This window comes from Elephas maximus, chromosome 16, assembly GCF_024166365.1.
Source record: "Elephas maximus indicus isolate mEleMax1 chromosome 16, mEleMax1 primary haplotype, whole genome shotgun sequence".
Classification (NCBI taxonomy): Eukaryota; Metazoa; Chordata; class Mammalia; order Proboscidea; family Elephantidae; genus Elephas; species Elephas maximus.
The window spans coordinates 1365426-1390877 of NC_064834.1; the positions used below are offsets into that span (position 1 = coordinate 1365426).

The 25452-nt window shown below is 42.7% G+C and overlaps 1 protein-coding gene across 10 annotated transcripts in view; it reads right to left on the reverse strand.

Moving 5' to 3' along the window:
- FRMPD2 (FERM and PDZ domain containing 2) overlaps nt 1–25452 on the reverse strand; it is a 229655-nt gene that overhangs the window by 137977 nt on the left and 66226 nt on the right. For all 10 annotated transcript variants that reach the window (XM_049854931.1, XM_049854930.1, XM_049854925.1 and 7 more), the window contains 3 exons: nt 23192–23377; nt 15354–15510; nt 3627–3813 (listed from right to left, as the gene is read on the reverse strand). In XM_049854931.1, the coding sequence (XP_049710888.1) occupies nt 3627–3813; nt 15354–15510; nt 23192–23377 (530 nt within the window). The remainder of the gene's footprint in view (nt 1–3626; nt 3814–15353; nt 15511–23191; nt 23378–25452) is intronic.

Genomic DNA, 25452 nt, shown 5'->3' on the forward strand with positions numbered 1-25452 from the left:
TATCTGACATTTAATATTAATTTTGATAATAATACTAATAAATGATTCTGATTTTTTGTTTGTCTATTATTTTTGTTTTTAGCTGACTGCCTTTAGCTGGACTGGGCATGCTCCAGCCCCACAGGCCCACCTTCAGTTTGCACCTGAGGGCTTCACACGATCACCTGCTTGAGCCTTGCAGCCAGTTGGATTTGATACCCTCTGATCATACCAAGGAAACTCTGGTGGTGTAGTGATGAAAAGCTATGGTTGCTAACCAAAAGGTTGGCAGTTTGAATACAGCAGGCACTCCTCCTTGAAAACCCTATGGGGCAATTCTGCTCTGTCGTATAGGGTCACTAGGAGTCAGAATCAACTCAATGCAACAGGCTTTGGCTTTGATCAGACCAAGGAGTCTCTGGGTGGCACAAATGGTTACCTGCTCAACTACAATATCAACTAAAAGGTCGGTGGTTTGAATATGCCCAAAAGGCACCTTGGAAGAAAGGCCTGGAGGCCTGCTTCTGAAAAGTCACAGCCTTGAAAACCCTATGGAGCAGTTCTGCTCTGCAGTCTATGGGGTGGCCACGAGTTGGGATTGACTTGACAACAGCTGGCTTGCTTGGCTTGATCATACCAAGCTAAGAACAAGAACCTTTCATGTAGGCATTCAACTGGCCTTTCCATATTCCAGGCCAGGAGAATAATTAATCAAATGGGGGCCCTGCCCTATCCCAAGATCAGTTCTGCCCAGAGATAAGATAAATTCAGGGATAAACAAAGTAGAAAATGAAAAATTCCAGCTAAGAAGGAGGAATAATGCAAAGTTGGGGCTGCTCAAAGCCCTGGACAAAAGCTGATGCTGGGCCTGCCCAGGATCACCAACCACCTGAGCAGGTTCTGTTGCCCTTGGTCACACAGCATCACTGAGCCCATCACCAACCACCTCAGCAGGTTCTGTCGCCCTTGGTCACACAGCGTCACTGAGCCCGTCACCAACCACCTGAGCAGGTTCTGTCGCCCTTGGTCACACAGCATCACTGAGCCCATCACCAACCACCTGAGCAGGTCCTGTCGCCCTTGGTCACACAGCGTCACTGAGCCCATCACCAACCACCTGAGCAGGTTCTGTCGCCCTTGGTCACACAGCATCACTGAGCCCACACTGCACCCTGGTTTTAGGCAGCTGGGCTAAGGCAGGGGGTGGTGGCCACAGACAGATTCTATTTGTATCCATGGATCAGTGATACCAGGCATCGTCAGCAAGGAGCTTGCACTGTTGAGAGGAATCAGAGCCAGAACAGGAAGAACAGGAGAGATGGAGGCGAGACAGCGAGTGGAGCAGCAAGGGGCATGCACAGAGCTGTGTATTTTAGCAATTTTGACCCAAGTTGACCAAGAATCTACCAAGTGTCAGGCCCTGGCCTGCCAAGGCATCGAGGGGAAAAGGGTGAATCAGATGTGGCCTTGCCTTCTGGGAGTACCCAAGCAGCATGTGAGGAAGATGCTTTTCATGCCACATAACCAGTTGCCCTTGAGTTGATTCCAACTCATGGACCCCGTGAGTGTCAGGGTAGAACTATGCTCCATAGGTTTTTCATGGCTATAACCTTTTGGAAGAAGATAGCTAGGCCTGTCTTCTAAAGTACCTTTGGGTGGTTTCAAACCACCAACCTTTCAGTTAGCAGCTGAATACTTAACCATCTGCACCACGCAGGGACACTTTCATACTGCCTAGAACTGACCAAAATGCTAAGCAAGAGGCTTTAGCAGAGTGCTTATGGGGTCAGAGGAAGGAGAAATCATGGCAGACTCAGAGGAGCCAAGAAAGGCTACAAGGGGGTGGTGGCCTTTGGGGGGCCTTTGGAGAAGAGGAAGGGCTTTCTAGCTTTTCTGCCCATGAGAGCTCAAGCTCAACTCACGCTGACAATGTCTTGCCTCAAATGCCTGTCTTTCCTCTTTCTGCCTAAAGCTTCTTCTGCACTCTGTTAATACGGCAGGAGCCGCCTATGCCAGCCCCAGACCTAAGCTTTAATAGGACAGGCAGCTTCCACCGTGGGCTCTTGGAGCCCTGAGCTTCCATGTAAGAAGTCTGAAGCCCTTGCTGGAATCACCAGGTGAAGAGGCCTGAGACTACAGGGAAAGAGAGCAGGGCCCAGATGTGCCCATGATCTCGGCCATCTCTACCCAAGGCCAGGCAGGTGAGGAAAGCCATCTTGGGCCCTCCAGGCTGTCAGGCTGCCTGCTGAGTACTATCAAGTGATCCTAGTGAACACCACGGAAAGTGGAAGAATCATCCACCTAAACCCTGCCTGAATTTCTGACCCACAAAATTGTGAGAAACGGTAATAAAACAGTTGTTGTTTTGAACCACTGCCTTTTGCAGTAGCTTGTCACACAACAGTGGAAGCCCAGGGTGGTTTTCTTCATTATTGATTTTGTTTGCAGTGGGTAGCAACACATATTTGCATTAACAGAATTTGGGGTAATAATTTTCCAAAAATTACCTTAAAATACACGTACATCTTGGTTCAGATGGATCATCCATACCCTATTGTTGAAGCAGATCTATAACTTATCAAAAAAAAAAAGTGGCTCACAGAGCAGCCTTCCTTGGCCACGTGCTGCCTGTGGATCTGTGCTATTTACAAAATTTGCAAAGCATGATGTGTAATCAAGGTTCTAGGCTATTTTTAAATTCTTGAGTCACTGTTTTATAATGTAAAATGATGTATATAAGCTCCTAATTTCCACATATAAGTTAAAACACAAGCAATTCCTTGATAGGAAAGGTAGCATAGTGTAGAGGTTAGGAGAACAGACTCCAGAGCCAGCTGGATGGGTTAGAATCCCAGCTCTTCAGTTTCCTCATCTGTAAACTGGGGAGAACAATACAAAATTGCTTCATAGGGCGTGAGGGTTAAACTTGTTAATATGTATAAGTTCTTAGAACAATATCTGGGCTTATGATAAAACCAAACAAACAGGTTTATCACGACTTGTTTACTTTGATCTCTTCAGTGTCATATTACTACCTAGTTCTTTCTGCACCAAAAAATAGGAGGGATGTAATAAAGGGTAAGAGGGTATTTTAGCATAGACTTAGCCCATAGCTCCACCACCTATCTGTCAGTTTGTCGTACTGTGATGGCTTGCATGTTGCTATGATACTGGAAGCTATGCCACTGGTATTTCAAATACCAGCAGGGTTACCCATGCTGGACAGGTTTCAGTGGATCTTCCAGACTAAGATAGGCTAGGAAGAAAGGTCTAGCAATCTACTTCTGAAAATTAGCCAATGACACCCCTATGGATCACAACAGAATATTGTCCAATACCATGGTGCCAGACCGGGCAATGTTTCACTCTGTTGTACATGGGGTTGCCCTGAGTCAGAGCCAACTTGACACCAACTAACAACAACAGCCCATAGCTGGCCTTCATAGATTTCTGTAGAACATTGGGTGGTCATTGTTCAGAATCGATTCCGGAGCTACTGGCTTTTGTTTTAGTTGACAGTCAACCAATAAGTTTACACATCCCTCAGACACCTGACATCCTTTGAACAGTTTTTTCAGGTACTGATAATTCCAGGGCCCCAAGCACATGATGGCTTGGGGCCCAGGGAACAGATGTGTCAAACCCACCTGCCTCTGATTCCTTCCTTGCCAGCCTCCTTGCTGTTTTCCACGTTGAGGCCATCCAAGGATGTGCTCTGCAGGCTTCTAGGGGCTTCATCTAGCCTGGGCTCAAACAATGCATCTTCTGAGCATGGCCTGACCTGGGCCTGCCATGCAGGGTTCAAGCTGGCCCTTTGCACAGGCGTTTCATGGTCTGAATGTGAAGAGAAAAAGACAAACATGAATACATGTAAGAATGATGCTGGTTCCACTACTCTTGTGGCCACAGCACATCAAAGGCCCATATCCATTCCCCCTTTTCTTCTTCTGCACTGAAAGTCCTGCTATTTGCCTCATGCAAACTCGGGGAATTCTTGTGATGAGAGGAACCCCAGAGAGAGAAGAAGAAAGAAACAAGATGCTCTCCTCCCCCTGTAGCTGACGGAATTCCAAGCCAAGTAGTCTGTTCTGATGGTGCTAGCCCAAGAGCATCCATGAGAATGTCGTAGCTCATATTTTCTGAAATATAAGTACATATGAAACATGTTAGGTCTCCCAGCTCTGACAGGTTTCCTCCCTTTGCACACACGGGCTTAATAAATATCTCAGATGGATTCCTTAACATGACACCATGCATGGGAGTGACTCTCACCACTTCACGATTCATGTCATTAATAAGAAATTGGGTTTGATAGATAGACTCTGAAAATAACAGGGCTTGACACGAAGCCAAGTTTGTATTTCTAAAATGGAAAATGATGATTACATTTTGACCATCTGCTCCCTGCTAAAATAGAGAAGGAAAGAATGCTCGAGCACAAAGCACTCGTGTGACTTGCGTTCTCTGTGAATGTATGTGTGTGCGCATCTAATGCACTGTAAATTGTCTCCACCACAAGGGTCTCTGAGGGTATTTATCTCATCAATCAGACCCCCTGTCTTCCCTGCATTGGAGTCTGGCTTGTTGCCAGGACTATGCCTTCTGAAAAATCTAGCCTTTAAAAAACATTTTTTGAGAACTTCCTGTATTTCCAGTAAATTATGGTACCATCATCACATGCAGTAGACAAGAAATTATTGAAGAGTTTAAGCAATGTGAATAGGACCTGCAACTTTTGCACTGACTTCATGATATCTTTTTACAGAACTTGGGTCTGTTCAAAAAAATCACACAAACAACAGTAACATCAACACCGACAACAGTAACACCAACTCCAACAACTTTTTTGCCTCAGGCTGGGTCCTCTAGAGAAGCAAAACCAGCGAAGGATGTAAACACATGTGTAGAGAGAGATTTTATCAAAGAAATAGCTTATGTGGTTGTAAAGGCTGGAAATTCCCAAGTCTGTGGGTCAGGCTGGAGGCTTCTCCTGACTCATGTAGCTGCAGGGGCTGATGAACCCAAGGGTGGTAGGTCAGACAGCAGGCCTCTTGGTCACAGGATATGGAGGCTAACTAATCCCAAGATCGGCAGGTAAGCTGCTAGCTTGAGTCCCGAGAACTGGAGGTCAGATAAACAGGAGACAGCTGCAGGATCCAGAGTGAGCAAGAGCCAATGAGCTTTGCCAGAAAGTCCACCTATATTGGATGCAGGCCACACCTCCAAGGAAACTCCCTTTCAACTAATTGGTTGCTCAGAACAGATCTCATCATCAAGGTGATTACATTATTACAAACCCACCAAACTATATCATAACTGCCAAACCACTGAGAATTACGGCCCAGCCAAGTTAACACATAACCTTAACCATATCAGTCTACCCCTTGTCATCTTGGTACCTGTACACACTCTAAATAAAGACAACCATAAAGTCATACTTGCACCTAACACGATACAACCAACATGTGTACAAAAAAAATGCAGTAGCCCTGTTTACATCTTATATTTTGTAAGTGAAGAAAACAAAAATATTTGATGCACACATACAAGGAAGACATATTCACAACAATTACAGCCTTCATTTCTGCAACTGGTAGTAGCTGGTATTTAGAACTCCCTCCTTCCACCACCCATTTTGTATTCCCTTTACCCTCAGCAAGCACCTCAGCTGGTTGTAGTTCTTTTGGAGTCTATTGCACCTCCTCTTGGGTCACAAGTTGTTCTTCACCTTTTGGGGATCACTGGGAACTAAGTCCAGTTATAGGTCTAGAAACAAAAATTGGTGGTGGGGATGTGTTCTGAGAACATTCAGCAACCTCTGGTAAGGTATCTGCCTCAGGTGATGCCCCAGGCGATGACTTAGACAAAGGCTCTTCAGACACTGCTGGGTTAATCTCATCAGATGGGGGTGGAGGGACTAATGGTTTTACTGGGAAGGGTGATTTAGCCTACAAACATGGAGTAATCTCTTTGGATAGGAGAGGGCTGGTCTATTAGTAGGGGTGATTCAATGAAATTTAGGGGCTCAATGTCCCCAGCTTTCTGATTATCTGTCTATATGACCCCATCCCAAGTTCAGGATCCCATTTTTTCCCAATCAATGCCCTCACTTTAACTGGACAGCACTCGAGGTTGTGAATTCAATTGGCATTGTAATTCAGCCACTCTTACAATAAGACTCTGGGTTTGTTTTCAGCAATATCAACTCTGTTACTACAAGAAATAAGACTTTCTTTCAAGGCACGAGTGGAAACTCTGAGGTCATTTATGTGGAGGTTGAACTTTGACTCTGAAGCCCTAAGCTCATCTTTTTTTTTTTTTTTTTTTTAACACTTTGTCTAGCAAAACCAGGACCAATCAACCAGCTTCCTTATATTTCTCATTATGAGAAAATTGTAGAAAGGCATCAAACATGCAATCACCCTGAGCCTTGCCTTTCACTTGATCTATGGGTGGTGATATTTTGTGTATTTCTATTGTCACCTCACATCATTTATTAGCAGAGCCCTCTTTACTACTGGAGGCAGAGTCATCGACATCTTGAAGACTAATCAGAGTTAAGAATCAATTTGGGAAACTCATCCTTACAATTTTGTTTCTCTAAAACCACTCTCAGTACCAAACTCTGTCTCAGTTATCTAGTGCTGCTGTAACAGAGGTACCACAAGTGAATGCCTTTAACCAACAGAAATTTATTCTCTTACAGTTTAGAAGGATAGAAGTTCAAGTTCAGGGTGCCAGCAACAGAGGAATGGTTTCTTTCTCTGTTAGCTCTGGAGGAAGGTCCTTGTCATCAAACTTCCCATGGTCTAGGAGCTTCTAAGCACAAGGACCCCAGGTCCAAAGAACGCACTCTGCTCCCTGCTCTTCTTTCTTGGTGGCATGAGGTCCCTCTCCTCTCTGCTTGCTTCTCTCTTTTATGTCTCAAAAGAGATTGACTCAAGATATAACCTAATCCTGTAGGTTTGATTCCTGACTCAATAACATAACTGCCTCTAATTCTGCCTCATTAACATCATAGAGGTAGAATTTACAACACATAGGATTATCACATAAGATCACAAAACAGTGGACAATCAGGCAATACTGAGAATCATGGATTAGCCAAGTTGACACACACTTTTGGGGGACACAATTCTAACCATAAAAGATCTTATTGTATATACAATGGTAGGCACATTATCTGCATTGCCTCATTTAATCCGCACAATATCTCCATGGGATAGATAGTAGTACACCCATTTACAGATAAGAGAACTTGAGGCTAAGAGAGAGTTGATAGCTTGCTCAGAGTTCCAGGGCTAGAAAGTGGTAGAGACAGGACTCAGGCCCAGATTGACTGACTCCACAGAGATGTCAACAATACAAAGACAAATACAGCAACGTAGTAGATTCACCTTTTAACCAGTACCCAAAGGGACAGTGACCTTAGCTGACATTATCATACATTAAGGCCTACTGGGATCTGGTCTAGTGTCTACACTGCAGCAGTGGCATGCTCCAGGCACATGTGTGGTGGTAGCAGGATCTCAGCACAGAGAGATTTAGCTGGTTAGAAGCAAGACCCTGTCCAGAGGCTGGGGACACAGGAATAAGGGGCTGACTCCAGGGGAGGGGAGCTCACAGAAGGTAGATGAGGAGGGAAAGCCCCAAGAGTCTGGGTTCTAGACAGGATTCTGCTCCCAGCAAGAAACTGGAGCACGTCAGGAGAGTAAGGAGGAACCCAGTTATCAAGGCAGAGGCCACATGGTGAGGGTCAGAAAACTAGATCAGGGATGTCAAGAACTTAGCATCATAAACTTAACCTGAAGCAGCGCTGGTTAACAGCAGAGGGGATGGTGGGACTGGGGTGAGCACTATTAACATTATTAGGCCTCAGCTTAATGGGGGCAATTTGGAGGACAGACAGTGGGAGAAAGATGCCTTGGATAGCAAGAGAGCCAAGAAATGAGTGAATGGAGCACTTGATAACCTTTTAGGAACGGAAGGAAGAGTCTCAAAGAACATCCCAAAGCTACTGACACACTGAGAAGAGTGAATGGTATCTGTTCACTGACCCATGGGTGACTTACAGCATAATCATGGCACCAGAGAAGAGCTGTCAAATGTTCAAATCCATCTGCACAGCAAGGGCTGAAGTCCAAGTGTTTCAAGGGCACAGGAGATGCTCAGAGCTAAGAGCCATGAGATCCAAGGAAAAAGGAGCCAGGAAGGAATCCTGGGCAGCCCACTACTGTAAATCTAGAGTCTCAGAGCCACGGGGCTCATGAGAGGGGCCAAGATCACCCCTCTAGCCCCAAGTCTCCCATCTGAAATGGCTGAGAAAGGCTGTTGAGACCCACTCTGTCATGTTGACAAATCCTGCCTAATTTATTCTTGAAATTATATGCTTGAAAAAGCTCGATGATTTTTGTCTTTCGCCAGGGAACCAAATATAACTATAAAGTAATATGTTTGTTGAGAAAATTCACTGAAGAATGACTAGGAAACATTTGGGAAATGTTCAGTTTCTCAACAATCAAAGAAATGCAAAATAAAGCAACAGTGACAAACCATTTTTATCCATCAAATGAATAAAGATAAATGTGATGCTATCTATTCCGGCCAGGATGCCACAAACAGACATGATGATACTGGGCACAGGAATGGCATTGAGAAAACTACCGAGGGCCTCATATTAAGATTTTCCTGTGCTGTCATACAATTATACCTATACAATTATAACTACAATTCTGACCTTGCTTAAAGAAATAACCTGAGGTATAGAAAAATATGTTTTCCAATAATGTTTTTCCTTAATATTACTTATAATATTGAAAAATCAAAAGCAAACTAAATATTCAAAATAGGAGAACGATGAAGTAAATGATTGTATTTGCACATAAGTCACTCATTCATATAGAAAAGATTTATAATTGCCTCTTACTTGACACAGCTCTGTTGCACGCTGGGGCTGTGAGGCAATGGGATACTACCTTGCCTCAGGAACTCCCAGTACGGTGCACCTGTAGGCAGATGTACCAACAAATTAAAGTCGTAGAATATTAAGGTGAGATGGCAGAGATCTACAGAAAAAAGGGAGTGGCCAACCCTACTTAGGAACGAAGAATGGGGGGCAACATATCAAGAAGGGTTTCCTTGACTTAGTCTTGGAGTATGGTCTGAACCTGGAAGGGAGGTAGGAACAGCATTGTAGGTGGGACCCCAAAGGCCAAGGACACTGAGACATCCATGTGGCCAGCATCCTGCAGGTCGGCATGCAGCACAGCTGGAGAGCAGATCGGAGGAGTGACAGGAAGAAGTCAGTCAGGGTGGGGCCAGACTGGAAGGCATCTGACATGCCAGTAAGTGTGGGGTTGTCCCTGCAGGCAAGGAGCGCCATTGACAGAATAACATGATTGGATTGGCCATTCTGAAGGTTGAGAAAAGGGGCATCAGGGTGGACCTGACTCCTGGCAGGAAGCCCACTTAAGAGGACTTGGTGACATGTGGCAAGAGATGGTGCAGATCCAGACACTCTTCCTGACCACCCCCCCACCACCAGTTTCCTGCATGGTAGGTGGGAGGTCTCATTAGAGGAAGACAAAGATCACAGTGGAGGGAGTTCATCGGGGCAGATTGTGTGGACACACTGAGCTTGAGGACTGTATGGGGCCATTATGGGTTGAATTGTATCCCCCAAAAATGTGTGTCAAATTGGCTAGGCCATGATTCCCAATATTGTGTGGTCGTACACCCTTTTGCAATCTGATGTGATTATCCTGTGTGTTGTAAATCTTACCTCTATGATGTTAATGAGGCAGGGTTAGAGGCAGTTATGTTAATAAGGCAGGACTCAATCTACAGGATTAGGTTGTATCTTGAGTCAATCTCTTTTGAGACATAAAAGAATCGAGCAAAGAGAAGAGGGACCTCATGGCACTAAGAAGAGCCAGGAGTGGAGTGCATCCTTTGGACCTGTGGTCCCTGCACTGAGAAACTCCTAGACCAGGGGAAGAGGAATAATAAAGACTTCCCCCAGAGCCAACAGAGAGAAAGAAAGCTTTCCCCAGGAGCTGGTGCCCTGAATTTGGACTTATAGCCCCCTAAACTGTGAGACAATAAATTTCTGTTTGTTAAAGTCATCCACTTGTGGTATTTCTGTTATAGCAGCACTAGGTAACTAAGACAGGGCCATCAGACGGTGATGACTGGTCCTCAGCTGGACCCAGTCACTGAAGGTGGTGTCTCCAGAGAGCATTCCCACATGACGAGATACTAAAGAGGCAAGGAAATTTTGTTTAAAATAATCCTTTGTAATGCAAATGTTAGATTCCTGAAAACTGCCATAACTGTAGAACACGCAGTTTGAGAAAATAGTATATTATGAGCCAAAAAGGCTTAGAAGGACCAATTTCACAATACATTCAGGGAAATCAGGCAATAAAAGCAACACTGATCATTTCACACACTGTATCTCAGCAGTGACAGGTAAGTCAGATATAATTAATTTATATTCATCATCTCCAGCTCCCTAGAAACATCCTGGAAACACCACCCAGCAGTGTCAATGAAATGTTTATATGTTTGTTTGGTTTTCTTGCAAATAATATGCCACCTTAGAGCCTTTTCCCCACCCCCGTATTTTGGTTCTACATCAGAATGCTTGGCTATTTTGTGACTCGGTTGATTCTCTCCTCCTCTGACCCCCAGACCCAATGACAAAGCTCTCACCTGAACTGGCTGGCACGGAACTAAACCTTAGTGAGAAGATCACTGCTGCTAATCTTACTGAGAAATGAACAGCAGAGAGCAAGGTAGAAACATTACATACCCTGTCCCAATGACTCTCAACACAGGCAGGCAAGATGGGCAAAAAGAAACAACCAACCAAACCAGCTATTTGCCTCCAACTCATGGCTGCCCCACATGGTGCCAGGTAGAACTGCTCCATAGGGTTTTCAATAACTGTGATCTTTCAAAATCAGATCTCCAGGCCTTTCTTTTGAGGCATCTGTGGGTGGGTTCAAACTGCCAACCTTTTGGTTAGTAGCTGAGCACTTAAATACTTGGACCACTCAGGAAATCCACAAGATGGGCAGTGGTGTTTTAATAAGGATGCGGAGGCCCTGACAGGGGACATAAGTTGTCCAAAGTCATGCCACTAATAAGTGGCACTCAGTCTACTGAACTCCACAGGCCACATTCCAAGCCACTGTGTCTTACACACTAATGTCTATCCACATTACCTGGGGCTCTGATTGAGTAGGTCTGGGTGGGGCATGGGATTCTGCATTCATAGCAATTCCCCCAGTGATGCACATGCTGCAGGCCAGGGACCACACTGAATGTCAGGGGTATAAACCTCTTTGTGATAATGCTTCCTTTTATAGAAGAAAAGGAAACAGCTGAATGTAAGATGAACAGCTAAATGGGAGAAAGCCAGCATTCAAAGCCACATCTCTCTAGCCCTAAAGTCCAAACCAAAAAATCAAACCCACTGCCTCATACAGACACTGTAGGACAGACTTGAACTACCCCATGGGATTTCCACCCCCACATATCTGTCAGTTTGTCATACTGTGGAGGCTTGCACATTGCTGTGATGCTGGAAGCTATCCCACTGGTATTCAAATACCCTAGGGTCACCCATGGCAGACAGGTTTCAGCTGAGCTTCCAGACTAAGACAGACTAGGAAGAAGGACCCTGCCATTGAAAAACTTATGAATAGCAGTGGAGCATTGTCTGGTAGAGTGCCAGAAAATGAGCCCCTCAGGTTGGAAGGCACTTAAAAGACAACTGGGGAAGAGCTGCCTCCTCAAAGCAGAGTCAACCTTAATGACATGGATAGAGTCAAGCTTTTGGAACCTTCATTTGCTGATGTGGCAGGACTCAAAATGAGAAGAAATAGCTGCAAACATCCACTAATAATTGGAACACGGAATGTGCAAAGTATGAATCTAGGAAAATTGGAAATAGTAAAAAATGAAATGGAACACATTCAATATCAACATCCTAGGGATCGGTGAGTTGAAATGGACTGGTATTGGCCATTTTGAATCAGTCATATGGTGTACTACTCTGGGAATGACGACTTGCAGAGGAATGGCATTGCATTCATCATCAGAAAGAACGTTTCAAGATCTATCCTGAAGTACAACACTATCAGTGATAGGATAATATCCATACACCTACAAGGAAGACTAGTTAATACGACTGTTATTCAAATTTACACACCATCCACTAAGGCCAAAGATGAAGAAATTAAAGATTTTTATCAACTTCTGCAGTCTGACATTGATCATACATGCAATCAGGATGCATTGATAATTACCAGCTGGAAAATATGGCCTTGGTCAGAGAAATGATGCTGGAGATTGCAGGATAGAATTTTGCAAGATCAACTATTTATTTATTGCAAATACCTTTTTTCACCAACATAAACAGTGACTATACAAGTGGACCTCACCAGATAGAGTATGAAGGAATCAAGTCAACTACATCTGTGGAAAGAGACGATGGCAAAGCTCAGTATCATAAGGCCGGGGGCTGACTGTGCAACAGACCTTCAATTGCTCATGTGCAAGTTCAAGTTGAAACTGAAGAAAATTAGAACAAGTCCACAAGAGCCAAAGTACAAACTTGAGTATATCCCACCTGAATTTAGAGACCATCTCAAGAATAGATTTGACACATTGAACACTAATGACTGAAGACCAGACTAGTTGTGCAAGGACATGATACATAAAGAAAACAAGAGGTTATTAAAAAGACATGAAAGAAAGACAAGACCAAAATGGGTGTCAGAAGAGACTCTGAAACTTGCTCTTGAATATAAAGTAGCTAAAGTGAAAGGAAGAAATGGTGAAGTAAGAGAGCTGAACAGAAGATTTCAAAGGGCAGCTTGAGAAGACAAAGTAAACTACTATGATTACACGTGCAAAGACCTGGAGATGGAAAACCAAAAGGGAAGAACACACTCAGCGTTTCTCAAGCTGAAAGAACTGAAGAAAACATTCAACTCTCGAGCTGCAATACTGAAGGATTCTGTGGGGAAAATATTAAGTGACACAGGAAACATCAAAAGAAGATGGAAGACATGCACAGTCACTGTACCAAAAAGAACTGGTCAACATTCGGCCACTTCAGGAGGTCACGTGTGATCAGGAACCAGTGGTGCTGAAGGAAAAAGTCCAGGCTGCATTGAAGGTGTTGGCAAAAAACAAGGCTGCAGGAATTGACGGAATACTATTTGAGATTTTCCAACAAATGGATGCAGCACTGGGAGTGCTCACTCATCTATGCCAAGACATTTGGAAGACAGCTACCTGGCCAACTGTCTGGAAGACACCCATATTTATGCCCATTCCCAAGAAAGGTGATTAACTGAATGCGGAAATTATCAAACAATATCATTAATATTGCGTGCAAGCAACATTTTGCTGACGATCACTCAAAAGCGATCGCAGCAGCACTCGGACAGGGAACTGCCGGAAATTCCAGCCAGACTCAGACGGGGATGTGGAACGAGGGATGTCACTGCTGATGTCAGATGAATCCTGTCAAAAGCAGAGAACATCAGAAAGATGTTTACCTGTTTTTTATTGACTATGCAAAGGCATTCGATTGTATAGATCATAATAAATTATGGATAAAATTGCAAAGAATGGGAATTCCAGAACACTTATTTGTGCTCATGAGGTACCTGTACATAGATCAAAAGGCAATTGTTCGAACAGAACGAGGGGCAATCAAATGGTTTAAAGTCAGGAATGGTGTGCCTCAGGTATCCTTTCACCATACCTATTCAATCAGCCTTAGTATGGATTACACCTCAACGCAAAGAAAACAAAAATCCTCACAATTGCACCAATAAGCAACATTATGATAAACAGAGAAAAGATTGAAGATTGCCTCCTATGCATGTGAAAGCTGGAAAATGAACAAGGGAGACCAAAGAAGATTTGACACCTTTGAACTATGGTGTTGGCAAAGAATGTTGAATATGCCATGGACTGCCAAAGAATGAACAAATCTGTCTTGGAAGAAGTGCAACCAGAATATTCCTTAGAAGCAAGGAAGACGAGACTATGTCTCACATACATTGGACATGTTATCAGGTGGTATCAGTCCCTGGAGAAGGATGTCATGGTTGGTAAAGTAGAGGGCCAATGAAAAAGAGGAAGACATTCAACAAGATAGATTGACACAGCGGCTGCAACAATGGGCTCAAGCATAACAATGATTGCGAGAATGGCACAGGACCAGGCAGTGTTTCATTCTGTCGTACATGGGGTGGCTATGAGTCAGAACCGACTGGACGGCTCCTAACAACAGCAACAATAACATGCAGTTTCCAAGGCCGTAAATTTTTATGGACGCAGACTGCCTCATCTTTCTCCTGCGGAGCAGCTAGTGGGTTCAAACCGCTAACCTTCCACTTAGCAACCAAGAGCTTAACCACTGCACCACCAGGGCTCCCTAGAAATTCTAATAAATACTGAAAAACATAAAGAAGAGAAAACAATCATGGGTGCAAAGCTAATGACAAATAACAATAGCAAATTATTCACAAAGGTAATAAGAAGTAATATTTTGGTACAGTTCATTTTTGTTTTCTTTCTTGTTTTATAACAGTAATGTTAACCAAATTGGTATAGTAGTGTGCTATTTAATACAGGAGATGTATTAACCCATTTAAATTTAAATCGATTAAATTAAGTTTAAAACTTAGTTCCCCAGTTGTACCTGCTACCTTTCAAGTGTTCAGTTGGTAGATATGGCTGGTGGTTCCCATACTGGAGAGTGCAAATATAGAGCATTCACACCCTCACAGAAAGTTCTAGCAGACAGTGCTGCACGCTATCTCATATCCTGCATCTTCTCACTTAGCCCCACATCATGTACATGTTTGCTTACCATAGCTCTGTGAACACTGATTCTAATGTCTTAATTACATAGACATGCTGTGATTTATTTAACTTCTCTTCTATGTTTGGATGCTTAGGTTGCTTCCAAATATTCAGTGTTACAAATATGCTCCAGTGAACACCCATGGGCATCAAACTTCCACGTGCTCCTTTATGTATTACCTTAGGATAATGCCTACCTACCGGCTAAACTACAGGGCCCGTAGGACATGGTCATCTTCAGGCTTTTGATACAATCTACTACACTCCAGAAAGATTATATCAATTTACGCTCCTAGTAAGTGTTATCATTTAACATTTGCCAATCTGAGAAAAAGAATTCTATTTCATTTTAATTGTGTTCTTTAGTTATTAGGGAGATTTAAGACTTCTTAGAAGTTTCCAGGTCAATTGCACCTATTTTACAAATCATTTTGTGAAATAACAAACTTCCCAGTGTAGGTTGAGATGTAGCAGTTACTCACCAGTTAAGACTCGGGGGCACGGCCTGGAGCTCATCTGTGCGTTAAACCCATGCTGGGCAGAGCAGAGGCCCAGGAGATATCGGCAGGTCTTGGCTGAATCGGTGACAACCCTGTATTTTTTCCCAGTGATGCTGCTTGTGATGGTGAACTTTTTTCGCTGAAGGAAGCAAACACAGACTTTTATATACTGTCATCTTCACCCCATCCATCGAAGCACAACTGTGCAGTGACAAATGCTCAACCGCTCAACTCAACGCAGTATACCAGCATCCAGAGGTTTCTGCAGATGTTGTCTGTATCTTTTTTTGGATTAAAGCAAACCTCCCTTTTAATTTGTTCCGTTACTTCATAAATCAAATGTTTGTTTATAGGGCAATTGCTATACCGAGGAGTGTGCCAGCTGAAGAGGATATGAAACGAGTCTAGTACACTTTGCCCTCAAGGAGCTCCCCTCAGCAAGGAACGAACATCATCCAGAGTGTGTATTCTGAAAGGACCAGTAAATATACCTACTGTTTTCATTACACCTTCTCTAAAAAGTTGTAGACAAAATCTCACCTAGCAGGGTTGTATACAAGTTAAAAGCACTATATAGCTTCTACTATTTCTTGCTATCATGGGCCAGCCTCTGTTCTAAGTGCAGTCCATGGGTGCCGCAAACGGTTAAGTCACTTGGCTGCTAACCCAAAGGTTGAAAGTTTGAGTCCACCCAGAGGTGCCTAGCTATCTACTTCTGCAAAATCATCCACTGAAAACCCTATAGAGCACAGTTCTACTCTGACACACGAGGCCGCCATGAGCTGGAATAGATTCAAGAGCAACTGATGTTCTCTTCTAACTGCTCATGGATATTAACTCATTTTGCCCTCAAAGCTACAGAATGAGGGAGGTTCTATTATTCCTGATGCTACAGATGAGGAAACTGAGGTGACACCACCAAGAAATACTACTCTACGTTTATAACATCCATACCTTCACAGCCCACATACAAAGTGATGATATTTGCACAGTTCCCTGGGATAAATGGGAGAGGATTATCTAGGTGGAACTATCAACATGGAGTTCCATGGAAAAAAACAAATCCTTTACTTTTTGCAACTTATAATTCCAATACCTAAAACCCACTGCCATAAAGTTAATTCTGACTCCTAGCAGCCCTACAGGACAGAGTAGAAATGTCCCACAGGGTTTCCAAGGCTGTAAATCTTTACAGAAGCAGCCTGTCACATCTTTCTCCTTCAGAGCATTGGTGGTTCAAACCGCCAAACTTCTGGTTAGCAGCCGAGCACTTTAATCACTGTACCACCAGAGCTCTTATATAACTCTACTAAGAATAAAATAAAAATAATAGAGATTATATTAAATGTGAATTTATATATAACTCCCAAATAAAAGCTCCTACTGTTGTTGTTAGGTGCCATTGAGTCGATTCCAACTCATAGCGAACCTATATGCAACAGAACGAGACACTGCCCAGTCCTGTGCCAGCCTCACAGTTTTGTTATTTTTGAGCCCATTGCTGCAACCACTGTGTCAATACATCTCATTGAGGGTCTTTCTCTTCTTCACCGACCCTCTACTTTACCAAGCATGATGTCCCTCTCCAGGGACTGACCCCTCCAGATAACATCTCCAAAGTATGTGAGACGCAGTCTCACCATTCTTGCTTCTAAGGAGCATTCTGGCCGTATGTCTTCCAAAACAGATTTGCTTATTCTTTCGGCAGTCCATGGTCTATTCAGTATTCTTCACCAACATCACGATTCAAATGTCACTTCTTCTTCGGTCTTCCTTACTCACCGCCCAGTTTTCGCATGCATGTGAGGCAACTGGAAACACCTTGGCTTGGCAAGGATGCACCTTAGCCCTTAAAGCGGCCATCTGTGCTCTTCAACACTTTAAAGAGGTCCTTTGCAGCAGTTTTGCCCAATGCAATGCATCTTCTGATTTCTTGACTGCTGCTTCTATGGGTGTTGACCGTGGATCCAAGTAAAATGCAATTCTTGACAACTTCAATCTTTTCTCCGTTTATCATGATGTTGCTCACTGGTCTAGTTGTGAGGATTTTTGTTTTCTTTATGTTGAGGTGGAATCCATACCAAGGGCTGTAGTCTTTGATCTTCATCAGTAAGTGCTTTAAGTCCTCTTTACTTTCAGCAAGCAAGGTTGTGTCATCTGCATATCACAGGTTGTTAATGAGTCTCCAATCCTGATGCCCCGTTCTTCACATAGCACAGCTTCTTGGATTATTTGCTCAGCATACAGGATGAATAAGAATGGTGAAAGGATACAACCCTGACACACACCTTTCCTGACTTTAAACCACGCAGTATATCCTTGTTCAGTTCAAACCGTCTCTTGATCTATGTACAGGTTTCTCATGAGCACAATCAAGTGTTCTGGAATTCCCATTCTTCACAACGTTATCCATAATTTGTTATGATCCACACCTTTGCACAGTCAATAAAACACAGGTAAACATCTCTCTGGTTTCTCTTAGATACTTCAGTAAGAACCTTTGAGTTTGATCCTGTAAAGATAATTGTATGAAAACGGTTTATTCTTGAATTGGCTTCCTGCGATTCCTGATTCAGCTTCTTTCATGCTGATTTCTTTTAGCTCTTGGTAGCCATCTTTTCTGAGAAACTGTTCATACACATCAGATGGTAACGAACGGCACATGGCTATTACTTCCTTTTCCTCTGAGAAACTCTTGTTTAGCATTAACCAAATTTTAGATAATTCGATCATTCTCTAAACCTTTTCTTTTACTGGCAAATGCAATACAGTTCTTGTGCTAATGTGAATTGATTTTAATACAATCGAGCTGTACTTCATCGACATATTTTCTGAAGCATTCGTAGATGCTGTTCTACCAGCCTTAATAATTCTTCTTCAGTGCTCAGATTATAACAACGGCTAAACTTCACCAGCTGATCATTTTACCCACACCTTTTCAAGACTGAATATTTGCCTGGGACTCCTGCACCTTCTCTGTGTACACTGATGTGCTTCCACACAATCCCGACAATTTTATATTAAGTTCATTTGGATGTTAAAAAATATTAGATAAGTAAGCCATTTTTTTAAAGCCAGTAATTAGTCTTTAACAAATCCGGGAAGGGAGATTCACTTGCTAGAGCGTGTGCACGCACACACGCGGGCAGCAATGCTTCCTTAAGCGTGTCATCTCTCGACAAAACTCTTCCTTTTGGATGGCCAATGCGTTAAGGTACTGAACAGTAGAGAGAGTGGTATTCTGATTTTGCTTCTTGGCATAAGGCTGAAAATAGAGTTGACCGTAGTGGCATAGTGGTTAAGAGTTTGGTTGCTCACCAAAAAGGTCGGCAGATTGATTCCACCAGCCGCTCCTTGGAAACTCTAAGGGGCTGTTCTACTCTGTCCTATAGGATTGCTACAAGTTGAAATTGACTCGACAGCAACTGGGCAATGGGTAGTGGCTTGGAATTTATTTCTATTTATCACTGTTTTGATAACATCATCTAATGAGAAATTCACACCTGTAGGCAAACCTTCACATGGGCAAGCATCTCCGTGAATAAAATGATGTATAACTTGAATCTCAGGGTTTTCAGCACAAATATGAACCCATCATATTTGCACCCATCATTGCAGCACAAACATACTTAGTGTTTCCATAACATCATGTTTGTTTCAAAGCACTGGTTTACCATTAAAAATTCTTTTATTGTTGTTGTTTGCTCTCTTGCTTGTTTGTTTGTTTTGATGCATCTTTGCAGACCCATAATATTCTTCCAGGCAGAAAGGTCTCTTTGCCCTGGAGCTAATGAAGCCTCAGCTTCAGGGCCCCTCGCTTGTGTACGCCTTTTCCCAGGAGGGGCCCTGGCAAGGTGTTCGCGTGTTCGTGGAAAATCTGGACCTTAAGATGCTTTACCCTTGATCAGTTCAGACCACTGACTCTTTCAACTCTGCCTTCTCCTCCTCCCCATTTCCCTCACACCAGGTGCCATTGGGTGGCGCAGGAGCAGATCCCACTAAGGAGTTAAGATGGGGATATAGTTTAGATTCAGGGGATTTATTTATATGGTTTGCAGTCACTTCTGAATAGTTAATTTAGTGCTAGTCACTCCAGGAATACTCCTTCCATTGGGCCAACTCACCTAACGTCTTGGCACAAAGGTGCAGGGCCAGTAGCCACGTGTAATGGACCATATCATAGAATGTCCAGCACCAGAAGCTTGTGCATTGTAGGTGACAACAAGGTTTGAAATGTACAGAGCCAGAAGCTGGTCTGTGGGTAATTTTTTTACTAGTCAGAAATAAAAAACTCTAATTTAGTTCTCAAAACCGCTCAATCAAATGGAAGTTTATCTGTCAAGGATATACTCTATAATCATATGCATTGAATTATCAATACACCACACAATATTTTTATTTTTTATCAGAATCACACAAAATAGAATGTATTAGATTTTTTGTGTTTTAGTGTAGATCTCTATAGGCGCACAACAAACAGAAAGTGTACCTCTATGGAAGCTTCATATTTTATGCATCTATTAATAATAAAAACAAATTTTAATCAGTTAACCATGGGAGAAGGAAAACTACATTTCTGTTCTCTCTAGAGAATATTACGGAAGTATCATCATATAGAAAGGTAATCAAAGAGCATGAAACCAAAAATTTGAAAGAAAAAAATACTGCAGAGTTTGCCAGGGAGTTCATTAATAAAAAAGTTATTTTCTGGCTTTTGTGAGATTTGCAGTATCTGTTCAGGTTTTTTAATTTAATTAAGTGATTTCTTTTCTCAGTCTAAGTAAGCATTCACTTTCACGCCATAATTTGTGCTTGTAACTCTGTATTCTTCTGCTTCCGTGTGTTTGTCTTCAGAGATTTTAACTAGTGCTAACAACCACAATGAGGACATTGGTGGATCAGTGGTAGAATTCTCACCTTCCATAGGGGGGACTCAGTTAGGTTCCTGGCCAGTGCACCTCACGTGCAGCCACCACCCTTCTGTCAGCGGAGGCTTGTGTGTGCTTTGATGCTGAACAGGTTCTAGTAGAGCTTCCAGACTAAGATGGACTAGGAAGAAAGGCTTGGAGATCTACTTCCAAAAGTTAGTCAGTGAAAACCTATGGATCACAACAGTCTGGCCGGCAACCAATCATGGGAATGGTGCATGTCCGGGCAAGAAATTCGTTCCCTTGTGTGTGGGGTCAGCATGACTTGGGGGCAGCTAAGAACACCAGCAATAACCAAGAACAGTTACTAACTTGTAGATTCATCACTCGTCAATGAGAACTGTTTTGACTGAACGATCTTCTCAATTAGTGTTTTCTCTGTCATTCGGCATGCTGCCGACGCACCTATGAATCACGTTCACAGAAAGTGGCACCTTTCCATCTTCCCTTTGCTACTTCTGTGCAGGCTGGTAAGATGAAAATCCGCAATTGTTTGAAGCATTCTGGCGTCAGCTATTAACTGGGCAAGTGTGGCACCAGCTTCCTGAGCTCATTATCATATTGTTCACAGAGCTCCCGTTCCACGCTTGCAGGAGTTCAACGAATTAGGTCATTTTCTGTGTTAGATGCATGGTTTGTGCCAGGAGCTAGTGCCATTCATTATTTTAGGTGATGCCTTCTCCATAAAAATAATACATTCATGCTGAGGAGAGGATAATCATCAGGGCATGGAAATCCTAATTCATGACAAGGTTTTTTTTTTTTTTCTTAAGCTACTAAATTTGTCTTGTGAACTCCATGACTTTCCAGCTTTCACCAAGAAATTGTCCCTGGTAGTGGGGAAAATGAATATCTATAAAAACTAATTTAATTTAAATATAAAGTGCTTAAGGGGACTGTGGAACTTCTAAGTCTTCAAAAAAATAAAATTTTCAAAATCACTTTTTACATTATCTGCATTTGTAAGAATGTTTTAAAACAATTTACACTGAAAGTTTTGAACAATTAAACATGATGTAAAGAAAATAGGAAGTAGCGTAAAAGGATTGAATTATATCAATAACTAAATTCTTCATAAAACCTTTCAATTGAATTAAAATAATTGAGCTAAAGCTCTGAAAATTCACATAATATAAATATTATTTATATTTAAACAAACCCAAAACCAAACCCAGTGCCATCAAGTCGATTCCGACTCATAGCAACCCTATAGGACAAAGTAGAACTGCCCCATAGAACTTCCAAGGAGCGCCTGGCGGATTTGAACCGCCAGCCCTTTGGTTAGCAGCCGCAGCACTTAACCACTATGCCACCAGGGTTTCCTATTTATATTTATGTATGATTAAAAAATACTGGGGAAAAAATCAGTTTTCTGATATTATAAAGGCCACTGTAGTGAACTAATGTCATTAAAATCCATGCTCAGTTATTAATTTTTAGGCATAAACTTTTTTCCTAAAGACAAACAATAATAAATATATCATGAAATTCTATCAAGGATCATATTTTGACAACTTCAAAAGCCAAGAAGGAAGAAAGTACAGAAATGCTGAGGAAATGAATAAAACCAATTACGTTTTACTTAAGAAACCCCAACATCAGATAACGATAATAAAAATAGCAATCTAGTGAGTGGAAAAATTTAGAAAACACAAAAGAAAATTAAATTAAAGCCACAAAACAAATTTAAAAACTGTAAGAGAAAAGGAAATTTTTTCATGTGCCACAAGACAAAGAGCTTCGTGTGTTACAAGGTGCTCGTGAGTGCAGTAATGGCTACAGTGACAGGGACAACTTGGTAGCGTGCAGAGCTCGGCAAGCGGGCACTCTGCCTGTGGGTGCTGCGCATAGTATGTTCAGTGCCAAATTTATTGTAACAAAATTCAGGAAGTATAAATATTCATGCAAATAGTGTCCCAATATGTCTTCAAATGGAGCCCTGGTGGTACAGTGGTTAAAGAGCTCAGCTGCTAACCAAAAAGTCAGCAGTTCAAATCCACCAGGTACTCCTTGGAAACCCTATGGGGCAATTCTACTCTGCCTTATAGGGTCACTATGAGTCAGAATTGACTTGACAGCAGTAGGTTTGGTTTGGGTTTCTTGTATGTCTTGAAATGCTGTGAGTTTAATAGGGATTTTTGTTTTTTTAAAAAAAGGATTTTAAACTTTCAATGGCTACTGAAGGTTATAATCCTTGGTGTCCAGGGGGGGCAGATCAGGTGCCTTGGCACACTGTGTGGAAAGGGAAAATTAAGACATAAGGAAAAATAATTCTTAATTTTAATTTTAAAAAAAGCCACACAGACTTTCCTCCATCTAGAAGCCCTCTCCTCCCCATCTTCCGCCTCCAGTCTTGCTCTCGATGTGGATATCCTTTTTAGCTGCCATCAGATTGGCCCCCAAGTCATGGTGACCCCATACACAGTGGAACAAAATGCTGCTTGGTCCTATTGCCATCCCTATGTGGTGCTTCCAGACTCACAGCCACCTGCAACCCACCACACACAGACAGGTGGTGGCTGCGCATGAGGCACGTTGGCCAGGAATCAAATCTAGGTCTCCCCGTGGGAGGTGAGAGTTCAGCCACAGAACCACACTGCCTCACAACATTGAAGACTCCTCAAATGAAAAGAACTTTACCCAAAGGAAAGTATATCCCTTTAAGTGGAGCCCTTCAGCTGTCCGTGGGGCAGGGGCAGGGAACAGGGGGTTAGGGATGAAAAGGCCTCCTGGGCTCTCAAAATCCCCTGATAGACTTATTCCAAATCTCCGACAACTCTGTGAGCCTGTCTGGTTAGGAGAAGTTCACAGGATCCATTGCTCTTTTGAAGGGGCAACAACAGGTTAAAGGAAAATGGAACACAGGTGATTTCTCAACTGAGCGGCACTCACACAGGCAGAAATCTTCCCAGTTTCTCTCCACCCAAATCGCAAAGTTGCAATTCTGACATTGTTTTTCACTTCATATACTATGACACCCTTGGCACAGATCCCCAAGGCCATCTCTGTTTCTGGCTGTGACTTCTCTGGGAAAACTTGGTGAACCAGCACGCCATATTCCGGGAGCTGCTGAGTGACCTAGGCAAGAAAAAAAGCCAATTTAGAAGAGACAGGTACACTGGTTTCAAATAACAAGCTCCCAGGCATTCCATGAAATCATCCAGTGAAAAATACGTCAACAATGTTCTAGGAAAAAAAATTGGTAGGATTGCCAAATATGTTTAGGAAAGATTGAGTTAAACAGGTTTTCTTACTACAGAAATTCTCCCCATCTCTGATATGGAATGTGCGGAGTGAATCTCCAAGAGTTTTTCTGTTTTTTTTTTTTTTTTAACCTAAAGAATCCTTTTTCATGGAGGACCTACAACAGCACCTGGAACACAGTTATTATGAAACGGTACAATAGAATAATTATGTTCTGAGCAAGTTTAGAATTCAGACTCTTCTGAGACATCTCCAAGTAAGGGACTTCTTTGCCCCAACTGTGCCCATCAAAGCCAAACCTGCTCATGTTACAGGTGTAAAAACTGAGGCCAAGGCACAGAAAGCAACATCTCAGATTCTCAGCATTGCTATTAAAGCAAGATGAGCCGTGAACACCCAGCAGAGAAACTAGCCAGTCACTTTGGCTTTTCTTGCCATGTGGCAGCACCTCGGTGGGGTGTCTACAGACCAAGGTCTGTCCGCAGTTTACCAGGCTAGCAGACTGTCAGGGGTCTGAAGGCCAGTCAGAGCTGAGGACTGCATCAGGCCAGCCAACTACTTAAGAGACTAGAGTATGAATGTAACAAAAAGTTTTTATGTCTGAATGGTGGTCACGTCTCCATCCAGGGCTCTCCCTTCTTCATCTCTACCTAGACGGCTCAAGTCCTTATCAGAAGGTTGGTAAGCAAGGACCCACAGCAAGCGGGTTCATTGATGAGACCTGCTGTTCCATCTCTCCATGCCAGCAGAGAACACCATGTCTGGTCCAGTGTTCTTCGCCCTCAGGCAGGGTCCAATTCCTGCTTTTGACGGCTCCTTTCTAAGCTCTGCACATGGTCTTGATTGAGCTTCTGTATCCTGAGCCTCTTTCTTTTAACTTTGGAGAGACCTCATCTTCATCCTTGTCATCGTCACCATTAACTTCAAAAACAGTAGTTACTGAGCACTGGTGCTGAAATACCCAGTGCTCAGGCTAGGCGTGTGCTGAAGGTCTAACAAAGTAGCTTCACGTAAAACAGGGACATTCTTTCAAAGAATTTGATGTGATATTTCTTTTAAAAAGTTAATTTACAGCAATAAATTAGTCTTCGTGAAAATAAAGATGTCTTTGCTAGATTTGCTTACACTTTTTTAATTGTTTAGTTTGTTTTTAATTATACAGAGAATATGATACTTTTCAAGTACTTGGGCCTCAAAATTCTCAAACTGATAAAGCACCATGCTAAAAGGTTTACATACATTATTTCATTTAATCTTCCCAGCAATCACACCAGATAGCTATAAATCTCTCTTTTCAAATGAGAAATGGAGGCACGAAAGGGTTAAGTAATCTGCCAAAGGTCACAAGGCTACTAAGGGGTGGAGCCAGGAATGGAAATAGAAGTGTTTGCTCCTAAGTCTTCACTCGTAACTCCTAAAATGCAGGGTATCCCCAAAGTCTGGAAACATAGGCAATACCCATAAAGCCATCAAGGACATCTTCAACCTGTAAGCAAATAAACGGTACCATCTATGTCTCCATACCCTGGCTACCAGGGAATGTGCTCATCCATGCTAAGTTGCTATTACTGGTTTACCTCTCAGAGGGTCACTCCAGCTCCACGCACGCATGTAGGACCATCTCACTGTTGTCCCTGCCCTCACTCTAGCTGGCAGCAAAGTCAAGACTGGAGCCGGGCTGCTCTGGCTCCCAGCCCAGTACAGGAGAGACTGGGAAACAAATGTACTGAAGACACTGGAAACAAATGAATTGTTATTTCTGGATATTCATCAAGAGATTTGCAACAATTCATACCCTTTAACCCTATAATTCCACTCCTGGGACTCTGTCCGAAGAAAACATACTGAATAATGAAGACAAACTCTTCTCAAAGTGATGTTCAGTATGACGCTCTTTACAAAGCGTTGGGGGACTAGCTCGTGAGCAGCGGATTTCCTAAAGCAAACAC